Source organism: Anolis carolinensis, chromosome 2, assembly GCF_035594765.1.
Source record: "Anolis carolinensis isolate JA03-04 chromosome 2, rAnoCar3.1.pri, whole genome shotgun sequence".
Lineage (NCBI taxonomy): Eukaryota > Metazoa > Chordata > Lepidosauria > Squamata > Dactyloidae > Anolis > Anolis carolinensis.
Genome location: NC_085842.1, coordinates 47424303 through 47450476, shown reverse-complemented (window position 1 = coordinate 47450476; position 26174 = coordinate 47424303). Strand labels below are relative to the sequence as shown.

The 26174-nt window shown below is 41.4% G+C and overlaps 1 protein-coding gene across 1 annotated transcript; it reads left to right on the top strand.

Moving 5' to 3' along the window:
• Positions 1 to 241: 241 nt before the first annotated feature.
• Positions 242 to 24287, top strand: prok2 (prokineticin 2). Its single transcript, XM_062969708.1, has 3 exons — positions 242 to 644; positions 16144 to 16269; positions 20181 to 24287. The coding sequence occupies exons 1-3, from the start codon at positions 573 to 575 to the stop codon at positions 20304 to 20306; spliced, it is 324 nt and encodes a 107-aa protein (XP_062825778.1). The 5' UTR covers positions 242 to 572; the 3' UTR covers positions 20307 to 24287.
• Positions 24288 to 26174: the final 1887 nt, after the last annotated feature.

Here is a 26174-nt window from a genome sequence, read left to right as displayed (position 1 = left end):
CATAACCTATTTTGATGTTTAATAGGCATTTTCTTAATATCTCCTTATTATCCAACATATTCGCTTATCCAACGTTCTGCCGGCCCGTTTATGTTGGATAAGTGAGACTCTACTGTAGTTTGCTGCCACTATGAACTGCCTTGGCCCAGAGCGGTGGGGTCCTGGAGTTTGGCAAGGTCTTGAGCCTTCTCTGCCAAGGAGTGCAAGCCACAAGCATGGCGTTGAGCCTTGGGTGCGCCAGTACTGTCGAGCTGCGAGCCCTTTTCGCCGGGCCACTTGTTGAGCTTGCCCTGCGTGGCTTCCACGCCTGCGAGCCAACCTGCGCGCTCCTCGGGAGACGTGCGTCGGGACGGGGCGGCCTCGCCGCTTGGCGCGTCCGTGTCCCTCACCGCCGGGTGGGTGACTCATCTCGCCTCTGAATGGCAGCCCGGAGCTTTATAACGGCGGCGGGGGCTCGGCAATCGCTGGCCGCGGGACGGAGGCAGAGAGAGAGAGAGAGAAAGAGGCAGAGCCCCGGGGAGCGCTAGGGAGAGAGAGAGAGAGAGAGAGAGAGAGAGAGGGCTGCAGCCGCGATGAGGAGTCTCCGCTGCGCCCCTTTCCTCCTCCTGCTCCTCTCCGCGGGGGACTCGGCTGTCATCACTGGGGTGAGAAGGGAAAGGAGGGAGGGGGGAGGGAAGGAAGGAGGGAAGCACGTCGGGGGTCCCAAGGAGGGATGCCGTCTGGGTGGGAAGCTGTGGGAACCGCCAATGTACGCGCCTTCCTTTGCCGGCAAAGTCGGGATTGGCTAAAGCGCCAGTCCCCACGGGTGGGTTGCGGGGAGAAATAGCTAATTAAACGCCACGCGGGGTTATTTTTTCATAAGGGAGTACACATCTAGAGAGGGAGGGAGAGTTAGGTGAGGTGGAGCATCTCCTATTCCAAAAGGCTCCAAAATTGGGTTCTGGATGACAGAGTGGGTGCCTCTACATCAGGCATGGCAAACTTTGGTCCTCCAGGTGTTTTGGACTTCATCTCCCACCATTCCTCACAGCCTACTGACTGTTAGGAATGGTGGGAGTTGAAGTCCAAAACACTTGGAGGACCAAAGTTTGCCCATGCCTGGTGTACATTGAAGAATGAATGCCACTTGAATGGCCATGACTCAATGCTATGGAATCATAACGGTTGTCATTCTACAAAGTCTTCAGCCATCAATGTTTTGTTGAAGGGTGTTGTTGAAGGCTTTCATAGCCAGAATCACAGGGTTGTTGTGTGTTTTCTGGGCTGTATGGCCATGTTCCAGAAGTATTGTCTCCTATGTCAGGAGATAATACTTCTGGAACATTACCATACAGCCTGGAAAACACACTTCTTCAGCCTTCTCTGCCAAAGACTGCTGGTGTCTCACCAAACTGCAACTCTCGGGATTCCATAGTACTTGGCCATGGCAGTTAAAGTGGTGTCAAAACTCCATTCATTGGACAGTGTAGATGTATTCTCTGATGGCTGGATGGCCATATGTCGGGGGTGCTTTAAATGCGATTTCCTGCTTCTTGGCAGGAGGTTGGACTGGATGGCCCATGAGGTCTCTTCCAACTCTACTATTCTATGATTCTATGACACCTTTGCTGCTGGATGGTTTCAACCTGTGCAAACTTTGGGCCCTTCCACACAGCCCTATATCTCAGAAAATCAAGATAGAAAATCCCACATTATCTGAGTCATTTTATACACAATATAAAATGTAGAGGTTTATTTTCGGAGTTTCCCAGGGCCCTTCCACACAGCCATATAACCCAGAATATCAAGGCAGAAAATCCCACAATATCTTCTTTGAATTGGACTATCTGAGCCCACACTGCCATATATTCCAGTTCAAAGGAGCTATTGTGGGATTTTCTGCCTTGATATTCTGGAATATAGGGCTGTGTGGAAGGGCCCCTTGTTTCACTGTCAAGATTCTCAAACAGAACGGAGACCCTCTCAGGGGAAGCACATTCTTCCTATCATTCACAACTATCACTCCACTGATGGCTTTGAACTGGGGCTCCTTCCACATGGCTGAATAAAATCCCACACTATCTGCTTTGAACTGGAATATATGGCAGTGTGGACTCAAATAACCCAGTTCAAAGAAGATAGTGTGGGATTTTCTGCCTTAATATTCTGGGTTTTATGGCTGTGTGGAAGGGCCCGGGGAAACTCCGAAAATAAACCTCTACATGTTATATTGTATATAAAATGACATTTGGGCTGTGTGGCTAAGTTGTCTATGAGACGTGAATGTGTTGAGACTTGGGTCCCATCTCCATTGTGTATAGGCAAATTTCTGAAATCCCAAACACACCTGATGTCAAACATTTGGGAGATTTTTTGAAAGAAGGTGGGTTTATCTATATTTTTGTGTAGAAAGGACACCCCCCTCAGTGCTCTGAGCCCCTTCCTTTGACTCTAGATGCCTCTGAAGGGGGTTTGTAGAGGTTTATTTTTGGAGTTTCCCAGGGCTCTTTCACACATCCATATAACCCAGAATACCAAGACAGAAAATCCCACAATATCTGCTTTGAACTGGGTTACCTGAGTCCACACTGCCATATATTCCAGTTCAAAGCAGATAGTGTGGGGTTTTATTCAACCATGTGGGCGGGCCCCCAGTTCAAAGCCATCAGGGAAGTGATAGTTGTGAATGATAGGAAGAATGTGTTTCTCTTGAGGGGGCCTCCTTTCTGTTTCTTACTTAAAGTATATGAGAGGGTAGTAAATAATAATCATTAGTATTAATATTGTTGCCTGCCTCTAACCATGGATCAAGGCAGGGAAGAGCAACATATTAAAGTATGCTATGAAAGGTAAAGGTAAAGGTTTCCCCTGACGTTAAGTCCAGTCATGTCTGACTCTGGGGTTGGTGCTGATCTCCATTTCTAAGCTGAAGAGCTGGCATTGTCCATAAACATCTCCAAGGTTATGTGGCTGGCATGACTGCATGGAGTGCTGTTACCTTCCCGCAGAAGCGGTACCAATTGATCTACTCACATTTGCATGTTTTCAAACTGCTAGGTTGGCAGAAGCTGGGGCTAACAGCGAGAGCTCACCCCACTCCCCAGATTCGAACCGCCGGCCTATCGGTCAGCAAGTTAAGCAGCTCAGCGGTTTAGCATCACTTAAAAACACACAGCTATTCTTAAAAGCATTGATTTTGGAAGTTCAACAGGGCTAGCCCTGATTCATTTGGTTAAGAGTTTCCCTTGGATGGGAAATTGCTTGCAAATACAAGGTGCTGGAAGAAGGAACTGACAAAGCAACCTCCGAGCATTCCTTGTCTAAGAAAACCCTCATGTGAGTCAATATGAGACTTGAAGTTGTAAGAGTTGGCATGGCAAAAGTTGCAGTTGTTATCTCTGTTGTGGAGAGGCCAGGGAGTACCAGGAGTGGGAGGGAATGCTGGGGGCCATTGGCCTGATTCTGGTGCCTGAAGTTTAAGACAGGAGGGAGATGTTTTGATACTGGGCTCTTTCTCTGTGCACGCTTGGTACCAAACTCAGGAATTTTCTTTCTGGGAGGGAGTGTGGCTGAGAAATGGTCTCTGATGAGTTGCCACTGGGGAAAAAGAGGGTGGGAGGAGTGCTAATGACGGTCGCCTTAGTTACTGAGATAGCTTCGGATTCTCTTCCCAGCGGCTGCTATGGCACTTTCAGGCAGAAATAATTGCTGCTGTTCATATTGGATAAAGATCCATCAGGATCAAAGGGATTATCTAGTTTAAGTGGTCTGTTTCTAAGCCTCCGATGGTTCAGCGGAAGGGAACCTGAGCTGGGCTAACCTGTCAGTGAAAGCCTTTCAGGTTGACTCAGTCAAGCCAATTGTGTAGGAAGTTTAGGATAGAGCTACTCAATCTGTCTAATGTGGGGGACAGGCAATTATTATTTTTTCAATTGTGCCAGAGATTGGTATTATACTTGCCAATTAGCATCAACTGTTGTTGTTTTTTTCCCCCTGGGAACTTGCAAGAATTGGCAATCATCAATTTGCATAATATTGTCTTAAGATGGAACTATGTTTGGATAAGGAAGCCCCTGGTAGCACAGCAGATTAAACCACTGAGCTGCTGAACTTGCTGACCAAAAGGTCGGTGGTTCGAATCTGGGGAGCGGGTTGAGCTCCCACTGTTAGCCCCAGCTTCTGTCAACCTAGCAGTTTGAAAATATGCAAATGTGAGTAGATCAATAGGTACTGCTTTGGTGGGAAAGTGCTACATGCAGTCATGCTGGCCACATGACCTTGGAGGTATCTGTGGACAACATTGGCTCTTCGGCTTAGAAATGGAGATGAGCACCAACCCCCAGAGTCGGACATGACTAGACTTAATGTCAGAAGAAAACCAAAATGTTTGGATATGAGCTTCAGATTGCAGCCTTAAAGGAATGGGGTGGGGGAGCCTTACATAGTATTGAGACATGTGTGTATGTGTATGTATACCTTCAAATCACTTACCAACTTATATCAACTCCATAATTTTTACAGGGTTTTCTTAGGCAAGGAAGATTCAGAGGTGGTTTTGCCAGTTCCTTCCTCTGAAATACAGCCTACAGTACCTGAGATTTGTTGGTGTCCTCCTATCCACATGCTGACCCTGCTTAGCCCCCAAGATCAAATAGAATAAGGCATCTAGGAGATTACAGTGGGCTATCCCTATATAAACATGTGTGAGATTGTGCTGTTAATTGTCTGATTTGAAAATACTATAAGAAAATTCCTTTCTGGGATGAAATCTTTCTTGCCTCTCTCATTCAAGTGTCCACTGAGCAATGGCACTAAAAATATCACTAAAAAAATCACTTCCTCCTTCTTTACCTGTTGCCTTGCCAATAAACTTTGATTTGATTGATTCTGTGGGAAACTTGAGAATGTAGCAAGACTATTATAGTTCTAAATTTTGAAACTTAAAAGCTTCTTTGTCCTTGAAAAAAAATGAGCTATCTCCTTTTACATATGCATCTTCTGCTAACTATTTTGCTATTCCTAAATGTGAACAATTACGGGAACCATTTACATTTTCTCAAGATACACTTAAAGACAACTTTAGAATGTTTGGACTATATTAAGCATATTTCTCTGACATCTTGTGTCTATTTTATGTTGGATCCATTGTGCCTTTGATCTTAAATCTACAACCTTTTAGCATTTCACTGTAAACACCCTTCCCTCCAGCAGTTGGCTTCTATTGTTCAGTTAGGTGCTTATTTTAAGGTCAAACTGGTGGAAGGAAAGACACAAGAAAAGCAGGATGGAGACTACAATTTGAAGGGATATATTCAGTGCCTCTGACATGAATTGTTAGGGTTATCAGCCAAAGGAATGAGGAGAATTGGGTAGTATTGTTTCTTATCAGCTCCAACATCTGCTGCGCTGCACTAATGTTGTGTGTCTTCAAAAGTATTCAATGTGACATTATGCCTTCTATTTGCGTGGCTGGCATCCGTGTAAGCAAAGGATTGTTGTAACAATCTCACTCGGTTCTTCCAACCAATACCACTTATTATAGCATTGTTGCACAGCCTTTGTGGTAAGTCAACACCTCTATATTGGTTGAAAAAGCACATGATGCTGTCTTATGCTCTTCTACATTGGAGGAAATCCAGAAACAGAGAGGTGTTTGCAGGAGTGAATTTTGTGTATTGGAGCATCCCATTCAGAATTTGTCATGCACTTTGACTCCACTTTAGCTGCTACAGCTCAGTGTTATGGCAGCATGAGAGTTGTAGTTTGGTGAGGCACCAGCACTCTTACCTAGAGAAGGTTAAAGACTGTAAAGCTCCAATTCCCATGATTCCATAGCACTCAGCCTTAGCAAAGTAGTGCCAAACTGCATTAATTTTACAGTGTAGATGAGGCAAGGGCAAACTTTGTTGCCTTGGGGCCACATTGCGGGCTCAGCCAGGAGGGCCGGGCTGGGAGGGAGGGGGTCATTTGCATGCTAGGCAGGGCGGGCTCATGAGGGGTAGGGACCAGGAGAGGATCTGGGTCAGTATCAGGTTGTCCTCCCAGCATAACGACAGGGCTGCTTGCCCCATCCTTATGCCAGGAGGAAGGCAGGACACATAGCGACTGCTCCAATCCTCTTCTCTTGATCCTCCTCCGGCTGTCCTCTTAGCATTATGCCAGGAGGAAGGTGAGACAGGCTGCAGCTGAGAGTGCTCCGGAGGCTCTCAGCCGCCGCGTGCCTTCCTTGAGCTGTCCTCCCAACATAAGGATGGGGCTACTCGCCCTGTCCTTATGCCGGTAGGAGGGTGAGACACGTGGTGCCTGAGAGCACTCCAGAGGGCTCTCAGCTGCTGTGTGCCTTTCTCCCCCATCTTTTTGGCATTAGGACATGCAGAGCCGGTCCAAGGTAATTTTCAAGTGTAGGCGAACAGAAATTTTGGCACCCCCCCCCCAAAACCCAATCACTAAACTACAAGGTTGGCAGAAGCTGGGGCTAACAGCGGGAGCTCACCCTGCTCCCCAAATTCGAACAGCCAAGGGTTGCTGACTTGAAGGCGGCGGCGGCAGGCTTCCATCGCTTGCATGGATGGGTAGCTTGGGTGCCTTACCCATGCCACGCAAGCGAGCGAACCGCTGTGCATGCGTGAAAGGGTCCCATCGCCCAAAATAACCAATGGGACCCTTCCACGCATGCGCAGGGATTCTGCCCCAGAAAACAAAGAGGTGGCAGTGGCCGATGGCGCCGCCGCAGCAGCACCACATTTTCACGGGGGCGTCTCGAGTGCGCCCCCTGTTGGTGTGCGCCACCAGCAGCCGCCTACTTAGCCTCGCCATTGGACTGTCTCTGAGGACATGGCAGGCTACCATGTCCTTATGTCAAGAGGACAGGGAAAATGTGGAGGTCTTGAGGTAATCGCCTGGAGGGCCTCATCCAGCCCTGGGTCTTAGTTTGCCCATGCATGCTGTAGATGCATCCCAAGATTCCAAAGGATGGAGCTATCAGAGATATAGGGTAGAATTTTTTTCAATGCTCTATTTTTCCCATGGAAAATTTGCACACCAAAACACACACACACACACACACACACACCATACAAACACAAACAAACATATTTATCCTTAATTGTCCAGGCTATTGTGCTGCAATCAGTCATGTCAGGTAGACTGAACCTAGCATGTAAAATTCTAATTACTCTTCTGAGGAGGCAAACACCTTTGTGTTCGGAGGGACAGCCTGACAGATGAATGTGCCACTAAGCTTGTTCCTATTTCACAAAGTCTTTTGCTTCTCAATCAGTAACACATGCAAGGAGTCAAGACAAAATGTGATAAGTTGCCTGTGTCCACAGACTTACATCCATCCTTTATTGAAGCAGAATGTTCAGTTAATTGTACTGGAACAGATTTTTTTCCCCTCAACTTGAGATGGAAGTGATAAATTGTACAGAGAGTGATTCAGTGAAGCTGAATGTGATACAGTTATAACTCAGAAAAGGAAAGTTAAACTGTTGGTATATGATATGTCAGGTGCATATTTTAGAAATGTGCCCAGAAATATTAGTGTTCTTTTAGAGCAGGCATGGGCAAACTTTGATCCTCCAGATGTTTTGGACTCCAACTCCCACAATTCCTAACAGCCAGTGGGCTGTTAGGAATTGTGGGAATTAAAGTCCAAAACACCTGGAGGGCCCAAATTTGCTCATGCCTGATATAGAGATAGTAATTTTTGTCAAGTAATAGAAAATATTATTATAAATATTCTAACAAACTAATTGTCCCACAAATCTTTGAATGAGCCCAAATATAACATTTAAACTAAAGATGCAAAGTTCAGATATTGTAATTTAGAGTTTTGTGCTACTCCAAGTGATGTTGGTTGCTAGCCATTGGCTGATGGTCCTTAGAATGTTTCCAGGAAAAAAAGGAATCCGTTATGATTAATGGGTGCAGATATGGTGCCAATCCAGCACACTGGGGTGGAAGAAACGTGATGCTTCACATCAGATTAAAATTTTTGTATTGATTCTCCATTTTCTGGAGAACAACATCTCTGAGGCACCATCTACATACAATGCCATACAATGCGGTTTCTTAATGTAGTTATATGAGTCTACACTGCCATACAATGCAGTTGAGCCATGGATGTTGAAGTGGAATGAAACTGATGTGCAGATACATTCAAAATATCTGAGAACACCTTGGAAAAGGGGTTGGGAACTGTTAGAATAAGTGGTAGATAGAACAATTGTCATCCTGATAATGCTAGGAAAGAAAACGGCTGTAGCAAAGTACAAGATGAAGGATGTATAAAGTTGAGAAGGGTTTTCAAATACTGCGTTTAGTTTTCCCAAATTATCTAGCTGGACAGTCTATCAAAGCAGAAATATCAAATATCAACAATCCATTGAGTACCTTGTTTTATCAACCAAAAGACATGTGCAGTGTAGTACATACTATGTTTATAGGGCAGTTTAGAGGGCTCTTAACTGTGCTGTGACTTATAGTAATAAATAGAATTGACATTTCTACAAAATTTTGAAGCTATCTGAAAAATAGATCTGTGATGAAAGTAATGGCATAAAATTACACTTCAATTATCTAGCTATACACATACACATGATAAAAGTGAAATTGTGTGTATGTGGAGAATTGTGTGTATGTGGAGAAGGTGTCCACTTACATAGACAGTCTCCTGCCTCCACAAACAGCTATAGTTCCCATTGAGCAGGAGACACCAATGGCCCTCCCTCCATTGACATGCAGGTTATAGTGAATGACATTAACATGTAGCCCAAATCCTGCCAGTGTCCTCCACAAACACCATTCTGCCCCCCACCCAAGTGAAGGTTTTCATGCGGGAACAATTTCATCCTAGGTATTCTGTTTTTCCTCCAGGGTTCCTTAATTTGCATGACCCACCCACTGCCTCTACCATAACCTTTTCCTACCCTTTCCTATGGCAAACAGTTAACAGAGGAATTGATCAGCAACTGAACAAGAGGTTTGGGGAGAATTCAACATGGTTTTTCAAAAGTGTATTTGAACAACCAATAACATGATAGGCCCCTCTCATTGACATACTGTCTCCTCACACTTTATTTTCCCTCCTACCTATCCTACTCCAAACTATCTCAGGTAACATTTTGACACTTGTCCAGGCACTTTATTAATGATCTTGAAACTATGCACTGTTTGACTTGACTGCCCCCATTTCATCCATGGATGGTGATGTTCATTTTTATAACCTTTCCCCTTACTTGGTCACTATGGTGTTATATTGTACTTTGTGTTTTAATTTGTTTTTATATCTGAATGTTACGATGATATGGTTTTTAGTTATTTATACTGGTTTTAACTTGTCATACTTTGTTTCTGTTTTGGGCTTGGCCCCATGTGAGCCGCCCCGAGTCCCTTTGGGGAGATGGTGGCGGGATAGAAAAATAAAGTATTATTATTATTATTATTATTATTATTATTATTATTATTATTATTATTATTATTACTAGCTGTGCCCGGCCACGCGTTGCTGTGGCTTAGTCTGGTGGTGTTGGTCAGTCTACATTAGGTTGTATTTATGCTGTGACCTCCACCCTTCTTTATACTCACATTAGTAGTAGTATTTGAAGTCTGTTACCTTCTTCAATTTTTGTGTTGATTGATAATTGCTTGAGATCCCTGTTATCTTTAGTTTGTTGTTAATCGTGACGTCTGATTCTGCTGAGTGCGGTTTACATCTTATTGTGGTACAATAGTGTTTTTTTTGTTTTGCCTGTGTAGGTGTTTATTATTATTGTTGTTGTAGAGGTCATGAAGGCTGGATAAGTTAGATGCTACTGTATTGTTTTTTGGAGGCCCAGTGTAGCACTGACTGGCCTCTCAGTCTCAGTGCCTGGCTGCTTCTTGCCTGTGATGGTGTTGATTCTATTGTTGTTGTTGTCATTGTTATTATTGTAATTGTTTTTTTGGAGGCCAAGTGTGAATGTAGGGATTGGGGAGGTGGATGAGCACTGAATGGCCTTGTAGACTCAGTGCATGGCTGATTCTTGCCTGTGTAGGTGTTTATTATTAGTGGGTGAGTGGATGGATAGATGAGTGGATGGATAGATAGAGTGGGTGCTCTCCTTGTTTCCTTTATTCCTATGCTGTTCCCTTTCTCTGCTCCGATCCTGAGCTCGCTGATAAGAACACTCTGGTCAGAAAGGAGGGTAAATATAACCAGATCAATGGCCTTTCTCTCCCTTTTGCTCTTGGCTTTCCGGGCAGAGAGGGAGGGCTCTTGTACTTGGCGTTCCTTCGCTTCCCTTCCCTCCCTCCTTCCTTCTTTCTATTTGTCCTAGCCTTTCCTGCCTGCGAAGCCATGGAACTGGGTCAATGGGTTGGATGGCGGGGAAAGGGAGAAGGAAGAGGCCTTTAATTGAAATGCATGGACTCCATGCCATGGCGTGCTGGAATTTGTAGTTTGCAACCAGTCCAACCCCTTTCTTTCTTTTTGTCATGGAGGAAGAACCCACCCAAACCTTTCAGACAGATGGCCATCCGGTTTAGTTGTGTTGTTATAGTCACAATGCGTTGTTGTGAGTTTTTTGGGTCCAGATTGTGGTTTTGTGGTGTGGTTGTGTTGTTACAACCAGGAGGGAAGACTTTTGTGTTGTGTTGCCAAGTTTTGTATTTCTGGGGCGTTTAGTTGTGTTGTTATAGTCATGATGCGTTGTTGTGAGTTTTGTGGGTCCAGATTGTGGTTTTGTGGTTTGGTTGTATTGTTACAACCAGGAGGCAAGGCTTTTGCGTTGTGTTGTCAAGTTTTGTATTTCTGGGGTGTTTAGTTGTGTGCCAAGTTTTGTATTTCTGGGGCGTTTAGTTGTGTTGTTATAGTCACGATGCATTGTTGTGAGTTTTATGGGTCCGGATTGTGGTTTTGTGGTGTGATTGTGTTGTTACAACCAGGAGGCAAGTCTTTTGCATTGTTTTGTCAAATTTTGTATTTCTGGGTGTTTAGTTGTGTTGTTATAGTCACGATGCATTGTTGTGAGTTTTGTGGGTCCGGATTGTGGTTTTGTGGTGTGGTTGTGTTGTTACAACTGGGAGGCAAGGCTTTTGCGTTGTGTTGTCAAGTTTTGTATTTCTGGGGCGTTTAGTTGTGTTGTTATAGTCACGATGCATTGTTGTGAGTTTTGTGCATCCAGATTGTGGTTTTGTGGTGTGGTTGTGTTGTTACAACTGGGAGGCAAGGCTTTTGCGTTGTGTTGTCAAGTTTTGTATTTCTGGGGCGTTTAGTTGTGTTGTTATAGTCACGATGCATTGTTGTGAGTTTTGTGCATCCAGATTGTGGTTTTGTGGTGTGGTTGTGTTGTTACAACCAGGAGGCAAGGCTTTTGCATTGTGTTGTCAAGTTTTGTATTTCTGGGGCATTTAGTTGTGTGCCAAGTTTCGTATTTCTGGGGAGTTTAGTTGTGTTGTTATAGTCACGATACATTGTTGTGAGTTTTATGGGTCCAGATTGTGGTTTTGTGGTGTGGTTGTGTTGTTCCAACCGGGAGGGAAGGCTTTTGAGTTCTGTCACCAAGTTTCGTATTTCTGGGGCATTTAGTTGTGTTGTTATAGTCACGATGCGTTGTTGTGAGTTTTGTGGGTCCAGTTTGGTTTTGTGGTGTGATTGTGTTGTTACAACTGGGAGGCAAGGCTTTTGCGTTGTGTTGCCAAGTTTTGTATTTCTGGGGCGTTTAGTTGTGTTGTTATAGTCATGATGTGTTGTTGTGAGTTTTGTGGGTCCGGATTGTGGTTTTGTGGTGTGATTGTGTTGTTGTAACCGGGAGGCAAGGCTTTTGCATTGTGTTGCCAAGTTTCGTATTTCTGGGATGTTTAGTTTTGTTGTTATAGTCACTGCGCCCGCAACTTTATCCTTTTATATATATAGATTATTATTATTTACAAGTGTTGTACTTGACCTACATCCAGAGAGCACCGTTAACCCCCTAATGGCGTAGTGGATTAAAGCCTTGTGACTTGAAGGTTGGGTTGCTGACCTGAAGGCTGCCCAGTCAAATCCCACCCGGGGAAAGTGCGGATGAGCTCCCTCTATCAGCTCCAGCTCCATGCGGGGACATGAGAGAAGCCTCCCACAAGGATGGTAAAAACATCAAAACATCCGGGCATCCCCTGGGCAATGTCCTTGCACGTCTGCCAATTCTCTCACACTAGAAGCAACTCAGGTTGCTCCTGACGCGGGGGAAAAAAAAACCCAACCAACGATGGATCTGGACCAAACTTGCCACAGATAATGGGACTTTTGGGAGTTATAGTTCACCAACATCCAGAGAAACTGTGACCCCTACCGACAAGGGACTGGGATCAAACTTGGCACAGAGAAGCCCCATGACCAGTTAACTGAACATCCTGCAGGGGTTTGGGGGAATGGACCGTGATTTTGGAAGTTGCAATCCACCTACATTCAGCGATACTGTGACCCCCACCAACAATGGACCGGGACCAAACTTGGGACAGAGAAGCCCCTTGACCAACTGAACATATTGCAGGGCTTTAGAGGAATGGACCTTGAGTTTGGGAGTTGTAGTTCATCTGTATTGAGAAAGCACTGAATCCAGCTGACGTCAGATCTGGACCAAACTTGGCACACAGACCCAACATGGCCAACTGTGCATACAGGCCTGGTTTGAAGATGATTGACCTCAGATCTGGGAGTTGTAGTTCACCCTTATCCAGAGAGCCCTGAACCCAGCTGATGGTGGTTCTGGACTAAACTTGGCACACAGACCCAACATGGCCAACGGTGAATACTGACAGAGTTTGGAGGTGATTGCCCTGGGTTATCTGGGAGTTGTAGTTCTCCCTTATCCAGACAGCACTGAATCCAGCCAATGACAGATCTGGACCAAACTTCAGTGAAATTACCTAAGATCCCAAAACAAACAATGCTTTCTTCTAATAACCCTGGTACCACTGGGTCCCCGAGCTAGTATATTGATAAATAGTAGTGAGGCATTTCAGAAACTGGACAAACTCTGTATATGTGCCTTTCAGTTGCATGTCATCTTATGGTAGCCCCATGCATTTCTTAATATTTTCTTAGGCAAGAAATACTCAGAGGTGGTTTTGCCATTTCCTTCCCTAGAAATATAGCCTCTAAAGCTTAATATTCACTGACAATCTCCCACCCAAGTACTCACCAGGACTGATTTAGCTTAGCTTCCAAGATAGGACAAACCAATCTGGATAATATTTTCTCAAATCACAGCAACTTGGTAAATGTGTACTAAGGCACCAGATTTGTTACTCAAATTACAAACTGCTTAAACAATGGAATATGGTATAATTATATTCATAATGAAATCTTCCAGAGTGCAGATTTGTTTCAGAGGACACTAATGCTTTCCTCAGAGCCATTATCTGCTCATAAACTCATACTTATGAGTCTACTTATTTATGAAGCCATTCTTCAGCAGAATCTTAGACTATTTTGCAATTTTGTTACTTCAAATAAAATGTACCAACAATAACATTAATTCTATGTAGAAATAATTATCTTGGCAATCAATGGAACATATTCCCAGGTAAGTGAATGTAGAAATCCAACAAGTAGTTCCTTCATATTTGTTATTCACATTTTTGATATAACTCAGCCAAATCCTATTCTCTTTGCTTTTAATCAGTCTCTACAAATGACTTTTCAGATGTTTTTCGCCCACTATGAAATGGGTTTGAAAATATATTTTGGTTTACGTGGCAACAATTAGTTTACACGGCAACAAAATCTAATAACTTCATCCATTTGTTCTCTAGAAAATAAACTATAAAAGTATCACAAATTTAAAAGAGCTTTCCAAGTTTTAGAATCTAGATTGAAAGATAATTTTTTAGAACATCCTCCTCCCCATAAATGACTTTTGGCATCACAATTATTTTAATCTCTGCCCCAACAAAGATATGCTTTTAGCATAAAAGTTAAACACTATTTGTCCACTGCATGATATTATACTGGAATCCATCCTGCCACTGCAGAATGAGCATCCAGACCCCAATGAGAGGATCCTACCTCTAGATTCATTTTATGAAAATGCCATCTGCTATGCTTTCCTGTGACACAGAAGCTAATTTAATATGTCATCATGGGAATATATAACAATAAAATAGTCATCGACTCATCCTCTTGTGTTGTCTGGCCTTACTCACAATATCAAATAATTTAGTGGCCTAGATCTAGTAGACAATATTGTTTTGAAGCACATTTATCTTAACCAGAGCCATATGACTGACTTGAACTGGCTCCATGATATAATTACTTTACCCAATTAAGTTAAACTGTTTGAATATTGATAATTTATATAGACAGAAGTTAAATAATTATTGTCTAAGATCCATTGTCGATCCCAATTAGAGTAGATCCATTAAATCAGTGAAATTACTTTTGATTCAATAGTTCGCTCTTCTTGGGACTAACATTGGATTTGAGCCTAAAAGATTATGTTACAAATCTAAATCAATACATTGAAAAAAATTACAGTAATTTCTTCTTTTTAAGATCGTGACAGATTTTAATCTGCTGTTTTCCAAGGCCCTTCCAGACAGGCCAAAAATGCAGGACCTGTCACAGGTTTACCTGTAATGTCCAAATGATGTGATGGCATGCCCGAGCCTTTGGAAAAACTATAGTGTCTGGCTTTACTCGGGGGCTATCTGTATAAGATCAAGACACTTAACATACAGAGGCACTTTAGGCAAGGTGAAAAGATAACCAAAATCAGTTTACTGAAAACAGGAAGAACAAAGGACTAACTCCACCCAGGAGTATTGTAAGATAGCTTAAAATAATACATTACGAAAGGAGGTTTTGCTGGTTGCCGTCATCTCTCTGGAATCCTTGAAAGTCTTTTGCCTCTGAAGTAAAGCGATGGATTATAAACTGGTGCTTATAAGATGTCTTGATCTTCTACTTTGTGAAACTTGGTTGACCACAAGCTTCTGTTGTCACTGGGACTGATGGTATATTAAGAGTTTAGTGCTAAGGATGCCTGTTTTGGATTTCTGGGCCTAAGATTACCAAACAATGACCAGGCCTCTAATGACTGTAGCTCTGTTGAAGGGGGAAAAAGAGTCTAGAAAGAGAACTCTGTGTAGGCAAATGGACTAAACCAACTGGGGCTGGCCTCTAGGGGTTTTTTAAAACTCCACCCAAAAACTAATACAAATGGAGGTATCTACATTATTGGGAAAACCTGAACAGGGGGAACTAAAGCAAAGGAGAGGAAAGGCAGAACCAAGACTTCACATGACACCTCAGGTAAATGTAAATTAATCCAGAGTAAACTGGGATTTCCCAGTTTACTCCAGATTAATAAAACACATGGAAACATCTGGACCTTAATATAGGGTCCGTATCTTTCCAGGTGTGGGCCTGTGGAAAGACCTTACATTAAGGTCCAGATCTTTCCAGGTGTGAGCCCTGTGGGAATGACTTCCGGTATCACTTCTACAGAGGTCAGTCCCCACTACAATCCCCAGTATTCACCCTCCCAGCCCCCCATTTACCCTGACAGTTTATGTGAGGAGCCTGGCTGCATGTTCAGGCCCTTGAAATCTCCTGACCCATAAAGGTGATGCACCCTTTTCATGCACCAGATTTTACCGTAGAGGTCTGAACATGCAACCAGGCCCCTCATGTAAGTTTTTGAGGTAAAAGGGGGGGGGCTGGCTTCATGCCCTCCTGGGTCAATCTCTGGTTGACCTGGGAGGGCATGCAGCCACACCTCAGGGAAAGCCAAGGTTTGGGGTGGGTGTGGGGCCTCAATCCCGGTAAGATATAATATCCCAGTTCCTCCTGAGATTGAGGTCTGTCTGGAAGGGCCTCCAGTCTTCTTACACAAACATCCTTTATAGTGCATGTTTTTAGATGTATAGTGCACCCCTGGTATCTGCTGGGCTTTGCTTTCAGGACCCTTGCAGATAATCAGATCTGTGGTTGTATCCCTGATATTATATAACTGATTCAAGATTTGCCTTTTGGAATTGAGATGGGGAAGGGTTTTCAAGCCATGGATGGGTGAATTCATGGATACAGATTCTGCAGATGCAGTGGGCTGCCTATATGTGAAGATAATGGGGCAATGTTGGACATTCTTAGCAATTTTGTTTATGTGATGCTCTATGTGTCTATTTGTTATATTTCAGGCTTGCGACCGAGATCTGCAGTGTGGCGGAGGCATGTGCTGTGCCGTCAGTCTCTGGATTCGAAGTCTGAGGATGTGTACACCAATGGGCGACTTGGGAGAGGACTGTCATCCTTTGAGTCACAAAGTAAGTGTGTTATTCTGGGACCTCATGTGAGACTATAACTGACAGGGTAGAAGGAAATGTGGATATATTTTGTTGTGAAGTCAGACTACATAAAATAGTACCCATTGCAAAAACGCAAGAAGGTATATATTATCCAGGAAGTTTTCTTTTTATGGAAATAACGTCATAGGAACATACGCAAATAAATATATTACTGTCAGTATTATTCTGTAAAAGATTTAACATAATAAAGGTTCAGTGTTTTTCATCTGTATTACAGAGTATGAGCAGTGTTTTGCATGCCATTCTCGTCTCAAGTGATGCTGTTGATTTTTTGAGCTATTACTCTTTTGAATGGGCAAATTGTTCAGATGCTCACAGCTCTTCATTTTGAAAAGACACATTTTTTAAAAAACTACTAAATACATAAAATCAACATTACAACACCACACTGCTTAGATATTGCAGCTCTTCTTCTAAGCTTGATAGCCTGTTTTTTCTTTCAGCTTCTAATTGCCACTCTCTAAACCATGTTTTTACAGTCTATTCCAGTCATGTCTATGATATGTTTCTAGTATATAAATTTACACAGTATTAGTCAAAAGGATTTCACACAGCACTGATGCTATTACAGGCAACTAAACAAGTCTACTTACATAAATAAGTGCTTTAGACTCCCTGGGCTGGATCCAGACTATGTCAACTGAAGTAAACGCCAACTCAGATAAATGGTACTGAAGTTATGACTAACTTGTGCCATTACTTAACTAAGTCTGGAATATAGATCTAACCTATTAATGTAAGACCTTAAATACTTTTTTGATGATGCTATTCAAATATCCTCTAATGGGAATAGAATCCAAATCTAAATTTCCACTACCTAGCCATTGTCAGGGAGCCCCTGGTGATTCAGTGGGTTAAATTGAGCTGTTGAATTTGCTGACTGAAAGGTCGGCAGTTCAAATCCAGGGAGGGGGTGAGCTCCTGCTCTTAGCCCCAGCTTCTGCCAATCTAGCAGTTCAAAAACATACAAATGTGAGTAAATCAATAGGTACTGCTCCAGCAGGAAGGTAATGGCGCTCCATGCAGTCATGCCTTCCACATGACCCTGGAGATGTTTACGGACAACACTGGCTCTTTGGCTTAGAAATGGAGATGAGCACCAACCCCCAGAGTCAGACACAACTAGACTAGACTTAATGTCAGAGGAAAACCTTTACCTTAGCCATTGTCAACAAAACAGGTAGAAACAATCTCTTGAAATTATGTATAGATCTCTTTTTTCCCCCATGCATATTTATTACAATCAGCTTTTAGTTGTGCCTTTTCTTTAAATAAAACTAGTATGGAATTATATGTAATGTAAAAAACATCATAGAGCTTATAGAGATACTACTCTTACTTAACAACTTTTACTACTTAGCAACTATTTGTTTCCATACATGTTTACAATGATAGAACAGGACATCTAGAGCAGATGACAGGATTTCAACCTTTGACTGGAATCTACCTTTCAGAAATTAAGGTCCCAACTACATGGGATACATGGTCCATATTGTATTTAATGCTATGGGAATCATTTTGTTCATCTTCATGAGATTGTGCTACAGCAGAAGACCCCCAGGCTCTTTTTAATAGACCTGTCTAGATGATGGAAAGATACTCCTTGGCTATCCAGATGTTGTTGCATGGTAACGCTCATGATCCAATGGTATACATTCCTCCTGTCACTCCTCTCTATGGAAGATTTGCCTTCATTCCAGAAAATAACAACTGTAGTCACTGGCTTAGTTCCTTCTGGGTATACTCTTGAAGAAGCAGCAAGAAGAGGAAGAAATACCACTGATGATTTTCTTGAAACTAATGGCATTGCTTTGTGCCATTAATGGCTTCACTTGTGAAACCATTTACTGTGCTCTAAGTTATGCAGGTCTGCAAAACTTGAAAATGAAATGGCTAGTGGCTAATGTATTCAGAATTTCATTTTCCTTTAAGTATTATCCTTAATCAACTATTCAAAGTGCCAAATGCTGAAGTTCACCATTAGATTGCAGATCATGTACAAAGCAGACATTTTCAGTTTTATCTCACTGTCATACCACTGTATTTAAACTCAATCTCTTAAGGACAAGCCTAAATTGAAAAGATCTCTCCCCCCTACTAGATTTGCTATAGGCATTCCCTGTTAAATCAAACATAGAGAGTTTGTAAAGTGGACTACCAACTGATAAAAGCTGATCAGAGATCATTAAAGGCATATAGCTCAATTTGGATGGTTTAATGGTTCAAATTTTAGTCCTTCTGGCAAAACTTGAGTCTTTCATTCAAGCCTTGCTGTTGTACCTCTGTGAATTACTAATTTGGGCCAATGGATAGAGAAGCCTTAAAGTAGGAGCTGTTCTTATTAGCAAGAGAGAGCGGGAGAGGAGCTGGAGTTTGCTGGAATAAAGATTATAGGGTTGTTGTATATTTTCCTGGCTGTATGGCCATGTTCCAGAAGTATTCTCTCCTGACGTTTCGCCCCCATCTATGGCAGGCATCCTCAGAGGTTGTGAGGTATATGACAACCCTGTGATCCTGGCCATGAAAGCCTTCAACAACACATAAAGATTATATTTTTTGAATTTAAATAAAGTTGTAAACTTGTCAATTCTGTATTTAGGAAGGCACAAAAATAAAGCTAATGTGAGCTGCCAATTTTGTACCTCTTTCTTTTGAAAGCTACAATAAATGAATATGGCAAACACAATCAGAATTTTAGTCCATTTTTTCAGCACAACTACAAATTATAAAGGAGCCCCCGGTGGCACAGTGGATGAAACTGCTGAGCTGCTGAACTTGCTGACTGAAAAGTTGGCGGTTCGAATCTGGGGAGCAGAGTGAGCTCCTGCTATTAGCCCCAGCTTCTGCCAACCTAGCCGTTCGAAAACATGCAAATGTGAGTCAATCAGTAGGTACCGCTTCTGTGGGAAGGTAACAGCGCTCCATGCAGTCATTCTGGCCACATGAACTAGGAGGTGTCTATGGACAATGCTGGCTCTTCAACTTAGAAATGGAGATGAGCACCAACCCCCAGAGTTGGACACAAATAGACTTAATGTCGGGGAAAACCTTTACTGTTTTACAAATTATAAACTAAATTGAGCTCATATTCACTATCCCAGAAGTTCCTTGCATCCAATAAGATTTGGCTGGATAACTTTTTTACATATGATACACAGTAAGATTTCAAACTTTGATGCAAACCCTCAAGACCTAAGTAAAAGATGGAGGTGTGTGCAGACATAATAGATGTCCTTCTGTAAACACTTCATATTTTTGTCCTCTCTTAAATGTACAATTGAAAACCCATCTTATTCAAGTGGCCTAATCTTTATCCTTGCTTACAGTAGTCTTAGGCTGCATCTACATTGTAAGATAACTGCAGTTTGACATCACTTTAACTGCCATGGTTAGTTGTAGTTTGGTAAGGCACTAATAATCCTTGGCAGAGAAAGCTAAAGACCTTGTGAAAGAATGACTCCCACTATTTCCTAGCACTCAGCCATGTCAGTTAAAGTGGTGTCAAAGTGCGTTAATTCTACAATGTAAATGCACCCTTTAGTTCAGTGGTTCTCAACCTGTGGGTCTCAGAAGTTTTGGCCTTCAACTCCCAGAAATCCTAACAGCTGGTAAACTGGATGGGATTTCTGGGTGTTGTAGGCCAAAACACCTGGGGACCCACAGGTCGAGAATCACTTCTTTAGTGTATCCATCTGGAATGTGGTCTTCCTTTTTTCTTACTACCTTCCACTTTGCCAAGTATAATTCCCTTTTCTAGTGAGTCATCTCTTTTCATGATATGACCAATTTCTATATCAATATAGAAATGTCATTGTTTACAAAGAACACTGAAACTTTCACTGAGAGTTCTTCTAAATATTTGTTTCCAGATTCCGTTCCGTGGAAGGAGAATGCATCACAGCTGCCCATGCTTACCTAACCTGGCATGTCTCCGGGTTTCGCCTACCAAATACAAATGTTTATCAGATTTCACAAATGAAGATCTCTTTTTTTAGCACTATATATATATATGGTGATAGATTTTGTGGCGTTGCTTATTTCATGTACTAAAAACCCTTGTAATAGTGAAAAAAATGTTTGCCAGAGGAAATTTGTAAACATACTTTCTCTCCTTGTAAATATTAATATTATTATTACTATATTTGATAGCAGCTATGGTGATTATTTTTGCTAGATGTTTATCTGGAGTTGTTTGTATGAACTTGTGACCTGCCAGTCTGGATGCATCAGGCATGTATGGCAGACTGCGAGACACCCAATAAACTTCCTGGCTTTCTTGCCTGAGGAAGGAAGGAAACAGTGTCAAGAAACTAACTGGCAGTCCTCGATGCATGGCATATGGACCGAATTTAGGTTGCTGGGTCACAAACTGCAAGCAAGTACTAAAGGAATAGTATGGTGAGCTCTTCTCTCCTAAAATATGGCTTTTCAAAGAGGGCTTAACAGGTTGCACGTCTAGGGCACTGGACATCCAGAACTGCCATGTCAATTTGCATCAATTGAATTCAGATTTTTCTGCAAGTACTCAACTTGACTGAAAATATTTTGTATAATATAATACACATGAAAAGAGAAAGGAAGCACATTCATCTGTGACTCATTCACTGTCCTGTCTCCTCTTCTACGAGAAAGAATAAAGCTCCGGAAGGATGCCAGAATTCAGGTAGAACAAACTGGCAGAACAAATTTGGCTCATGGGCTGGAGCTTTTATCCCTGACTTTAAGGAATCTTAACAATTACTCAATGAATATGAGAAGAGAAAGATTTATTTTGAATTTTATCTAGCCTAAATTAAGAACTTGTCTGAAACTATATGTATGAAGGGTACTTTCTATTTTAAAAAAATCAGTAACCTTTGGAATGGAAGTACCTGGCTTCCTGTTATGTAAATATATTGATACTGCTATGCAAAAATTCTGTATCAGAATAATGGCAGTACAGCATTATATTTATTTAAGAGCTTATTATTATTATTATTATTATTATTATTATTATTATTATTATTATTATTATTATTATTACACAGTGGTCTTTGCTTTTTATTCTATAAAATTTACTACCAACATAAAACTAAGTAATTATACTTGTGAATAAGAGTTCTGAGGACAGTAACAAATCTAAAAGATGCTGAGGGCCCTTACACAGAGCCATATAACCTAGAATATCAAGGCAAAAAATCCCATAATATCTGCTTTAAACTGAGTTATCTGAGTCCACAATGTCATATATTCCAGTTCAAAGCAGAAAATGTGGGATTTTATTCAGCTGTGTGGAAGGGGCCCAAGATGAATGATTTTCCTCGACTTAGGTTTTTGAGAAACCTAGAATCATGACAAATTGCAAAATTTTGTGACCTTTTAATTATTTTCTTAGCTCCCTGTTTTTGTTAACCAAAACCAAAAAAGAAAACGAACAGAATAATTGTGTATTCTATCCTTAGAAGTAAGTCTTCTTCAATGCAATGGAGTTCAGCTTACCTTAACCTAAAGGTGCATCTACACTGCAGTACAATGCTATAGAATCATAGTACAGTAGAGTCTCACTTATCCAAGCCTCGCTTATCCAAGTTTCTGGATTATCCAAGCCATTTTTGTAGTCAATGCTTTCAATATATCATGATATTTTGGTGCTAAATTCGTAAATACAGTAATTACAACATAACATTACTGCGTATTGAACTCCTTTTTCTGTCAAATTTGTTGTAAAACATGATGTTTTGGTGCTTAATTTGTAAAATCATAACCTAATTTTATGTTTAATAGGCTTTTCCTTAATTCCTCCTTATTATCTAAGATATTCGCTTATCCAAGCTTCTGCCGGCCCGTTTAGCTTGGATAAGTGAGACTCTACTGTATTTGTAGTTTCATGAAGGGAAGGCTAAAGACTTTGTAAAACTACAACTCCCAGAATTCAATAGCATTGAACCATGACGATTAAAGTGGTGTCAAACCTCATTAATTCTACAGTGTAGATGCACTCCAAGTGGTATAGAATTGCATCTTAAAGAATTTTGTTCTTTGCAATGTCCATCCCCCCCCCCCATTTCCTTAGTATATCTTCCTTAGTAATGATTAGCAAATGTGAGACTATTTAGATAAATATAATTTCTCGTAATTCATGAACAATTGTTACAAGTTCTATTGGTTTTTTAATTCATATGGAACGTGTCCAAAAGACTGGTAAAATGTGAGAAGTTCCTATGTCAATAAACAGTTCCACCTATGCCCAGTAGTAAGGGTCTAGTATCAATGCTATGAAGGAGCTCCAAGAAAGTCATCACAAGCAAATTAGAAGGTTTTTTCTGAGATATATCATTTTAGCATGGTATATTTGCATGTTTACCATTAAGCAACATGTTCTGCATGTGGAAAAGCAATGCTTACAAGCTTGGTTTCCTGGTGTTAGAATATCGTTATAATGAGGAATTCCAGAAGTGTTTTTGACACTAGTATTTTTGATTGCACAAACTGACTGAAATGATTGATTAATTATAACTTAACTGCGATTTTTCTTACCAGTATATTTGAAGACAAACAAAAGATAACATGGTCAATTAAGTTGGTTGCTGTGAGTTTTCTGAGCTGTATGGCCATGTTCCAGAAGCATTCTGTCCTGACGTTTTGCACAAATCTATGGCAGGCATCCTCAGAGGTTGTGAAGTCTATTGGAAACTAGCCAAGTGGAGTTTATATTATCTGCGGAATCTCCAGGTTGGTAGAAAGAACTCTTGTATGGTGGACGCAAGTGTGAATGTTGCAATTGGCCACCTTGATTAGCATTTAATGGCCTTGCAGCTTCAAAGCCTGGCTGCTTCTTGCCTAAGGGAATCCTTTGTTCGGAGGTGTTTACTGACCCTGATTGTTTCTTGCCTGGAATTCTCTTATTTTCTGAATGTTCTTTATTTACTGTCCTGATTTTAGAGTTTTTTAATACTGGTAGCCAGATTTTGTTCATTTTCAAGGTTTCCCCCTTTCTGTTGAAATTCTCCACATGCTTGTGGATTTCAATGGCTTCTCTGTGTAGTCTGACATGGTGGTTGTAAGAGTGGTCCAGCATTTCTATGTTCCCAAATAATATGCTGTGTCCAGGTTAGTTCATCAAGTGCTCTGTTATGGCTGACTTCTCCGGTTTGTCTGCAGTGTCTTTCATGTTCCTTGATTCATGTTTGGGCACTGTGTTTGGTGATCCCTATGCAGACTTGTCTACAGCTGCATGGTATACGGTGGATCCTCAGGCAAGAAGCAGGCAGGCTTTGAATCTGCAATGCCATAAAATGCTAATCAAGCTGGCAAATCGCAACATTCACAGTTGCCTCAAACAGACAAGAGTTCTTTCCCCCACCCTGGACTTTCGACAGATATATAAAATCCCACTTGCCTAGTTTCCAACAGACCTCACAACCTCTGAGGATGCCTGCCATAAATGTGGGCACAACTTCAGGAGAGAACGTTTCTGGAATAATGACCATACAGCCCTTAAAAGTCACAGCAACCCAGTAATTCCGGCCATGAAAGCCTTCAATAACACATGGTCAGATCACATTTAATAACAAATCATTCATATAATGAAGGATTGTATCTAGAAAATCTCTGGATGCTAGAAGCCAGACCAAGGTTTATAGGAAAGCTGAAAACTCCAAAATCTTTACTAGACAACCAATTATGACACCATTGGATAGAGATTCATTAACTCCCTCTGCCTTATTATCAGTTCTAAAACAGAATTAGTACATCAGGGTTATTTTACTCTTGAATTGTCTAAAGTCATGTTGGTGCTTTCCCCAAATAAAACCATTTATTGGGATCTTTTGTGGTTGTCCCTGGATTAATTACTTCTTCGACATTATGAAATCATGTAGTACATGCTGATATAACTTTTCTTCAGCTTTTGAGATGTATTGTATGTTGTTTTCAATATTATGTAAAGAGACTCAGAAGCCCCAACTTACAATAAACGTTAAAAAGTGGAACAGCAATACATTTGTTTTTGATTCTTAGAACAATGTAAAAGTATGTGCATTATTTCACATCAGTCATGTTTTGTTACAACTAAAATTACCTGGCATTAACTGACAAGCTCTTTTTCACATAGGCATTGATTGTTGACTACCAAGTCTTCACTGGGTCAAATCATCCATCAATTGAAAGTACAAAAACAAAGTCTTCTTACTATTAGGGCTCCATGCCAATTTATAAAAAAAGTAAAAATATCATACAAGTTGGATATCCTTTATCTGATATGCATGGGACCACAAGTGTTTTCCATTTGGTGGTGTGAGCTTCTTCTTTTTTTTTTGAATACTTATATTTGTATATACTGTATGTACATAATGAGATTTCTTAGCGATGAGACCCAGATCTAAACTTGATATTCATTTTGTTTCATGTACACCTTATACTGAAGGTAATGTCATACATTATTTAAAATATATGTGTGCATGGAACAAAGTCTGTGTACGTTGAAGCTTCAGAAATAAAAGGTTTCACTATCTCAGCCACCCATGTGGACAATTTTGGAGTATTTGAAATTTTGGGATTCAGGCAGTCATGGTTTAGACCACACAACAAACACACACACATCTCCTCTGTAGAGGCGGGAGGGAGTCCTGACTGTCCACCCTAACTGTCTCCTGCAATTATCCTCATCAAGGTAGCCTTCGGGTGTGACATGGATCATACTGTCAATGGGGCGCCAGAGTGACAAGAGAGGCAGGAGAGGGAGACGAGGGATGTCGCCCTCCTCCCCCACCCCCAATTCTCCAATCGCCTCATCACTACAAGTGATGAGCAGCTGGGACAACTTACATTATGCCCAGAGGCCACCACAACAAGGCCACCACCACAACAACAGGAGAGGATGGTGAGTGCTATGCTATGTCCCTGGACCATCGGAATCTGTGCAATGGTCATGGCTGGTTCCATCTTTGAGCTTGGGCTAGCTGTATTGACAGCAGTTCATCATATGATATTCTGTTATCTGCCATTTATAGGTTTAGTCAAAAATATCATTACAAGAAGAAAAAAACAAGTTCTACAATGCTGTATCACAAGATATATTTTGGAAACAACATGCAGCAGTAAAACTTTCCAATACACATGCCAACCATAATATATTCTTCTTGTGTGCCTTTAGGTTTTTTCCAACTTATGACAACCTTACGGGGGTTTCTGCAGCTGAAAGTGTGTAACGTGCCCAATGTCACCAAATGATTCCATGGCTAAGTGGCAAATTTAACTTTGGTCTTGAGAGTCATAGTCCAGTGCTCAAACCACTTCACCACACTGGCTCTCATGTTACAGAAGAAATCTCCTGATATGTTGTGTCCAAACATCGATACCTTGACTTACGAGTTTAATTTGTTCTGTGAGAGAGCTCTTAACTGAAATGCCCTTATCTCAGAGTGAATTTTCCCACTGAAATGCAATTAATTCATTTGGCCCCCGCCCCAACCCCATTTTTGTTATGTGTTTTTAAATAAGAAAATGTACTTTATAAATAACAAATACCATATAAATGCATATTCATGTGGCACAATGAAAAAGAAAGATCAATTTTAAAATAGTAGAAGCACAAAGTTGTGGCTAGGAAGCACATTTGAGGTAACATGAGACAAGAGACAGGGCCTCCTCTGTGGAACTCCCTCCCTAATGAAATCAGGTTGGCTCCCTCCCTCATGTCTTTTCATAAAAAACTTAAAACTTGGTTGTGGGACCAGGCATTTGAACAGCAGACATAGCATCAATAGTAAAAATGATTTTTTGACTGATAGTGTACAGACCTGGGTCATGACTTGAATTGCGCTTTTAACTGGATGTTTATATGGATGTTTTTAATTAATTTTTAATGTGTTTTTAATTGTAAT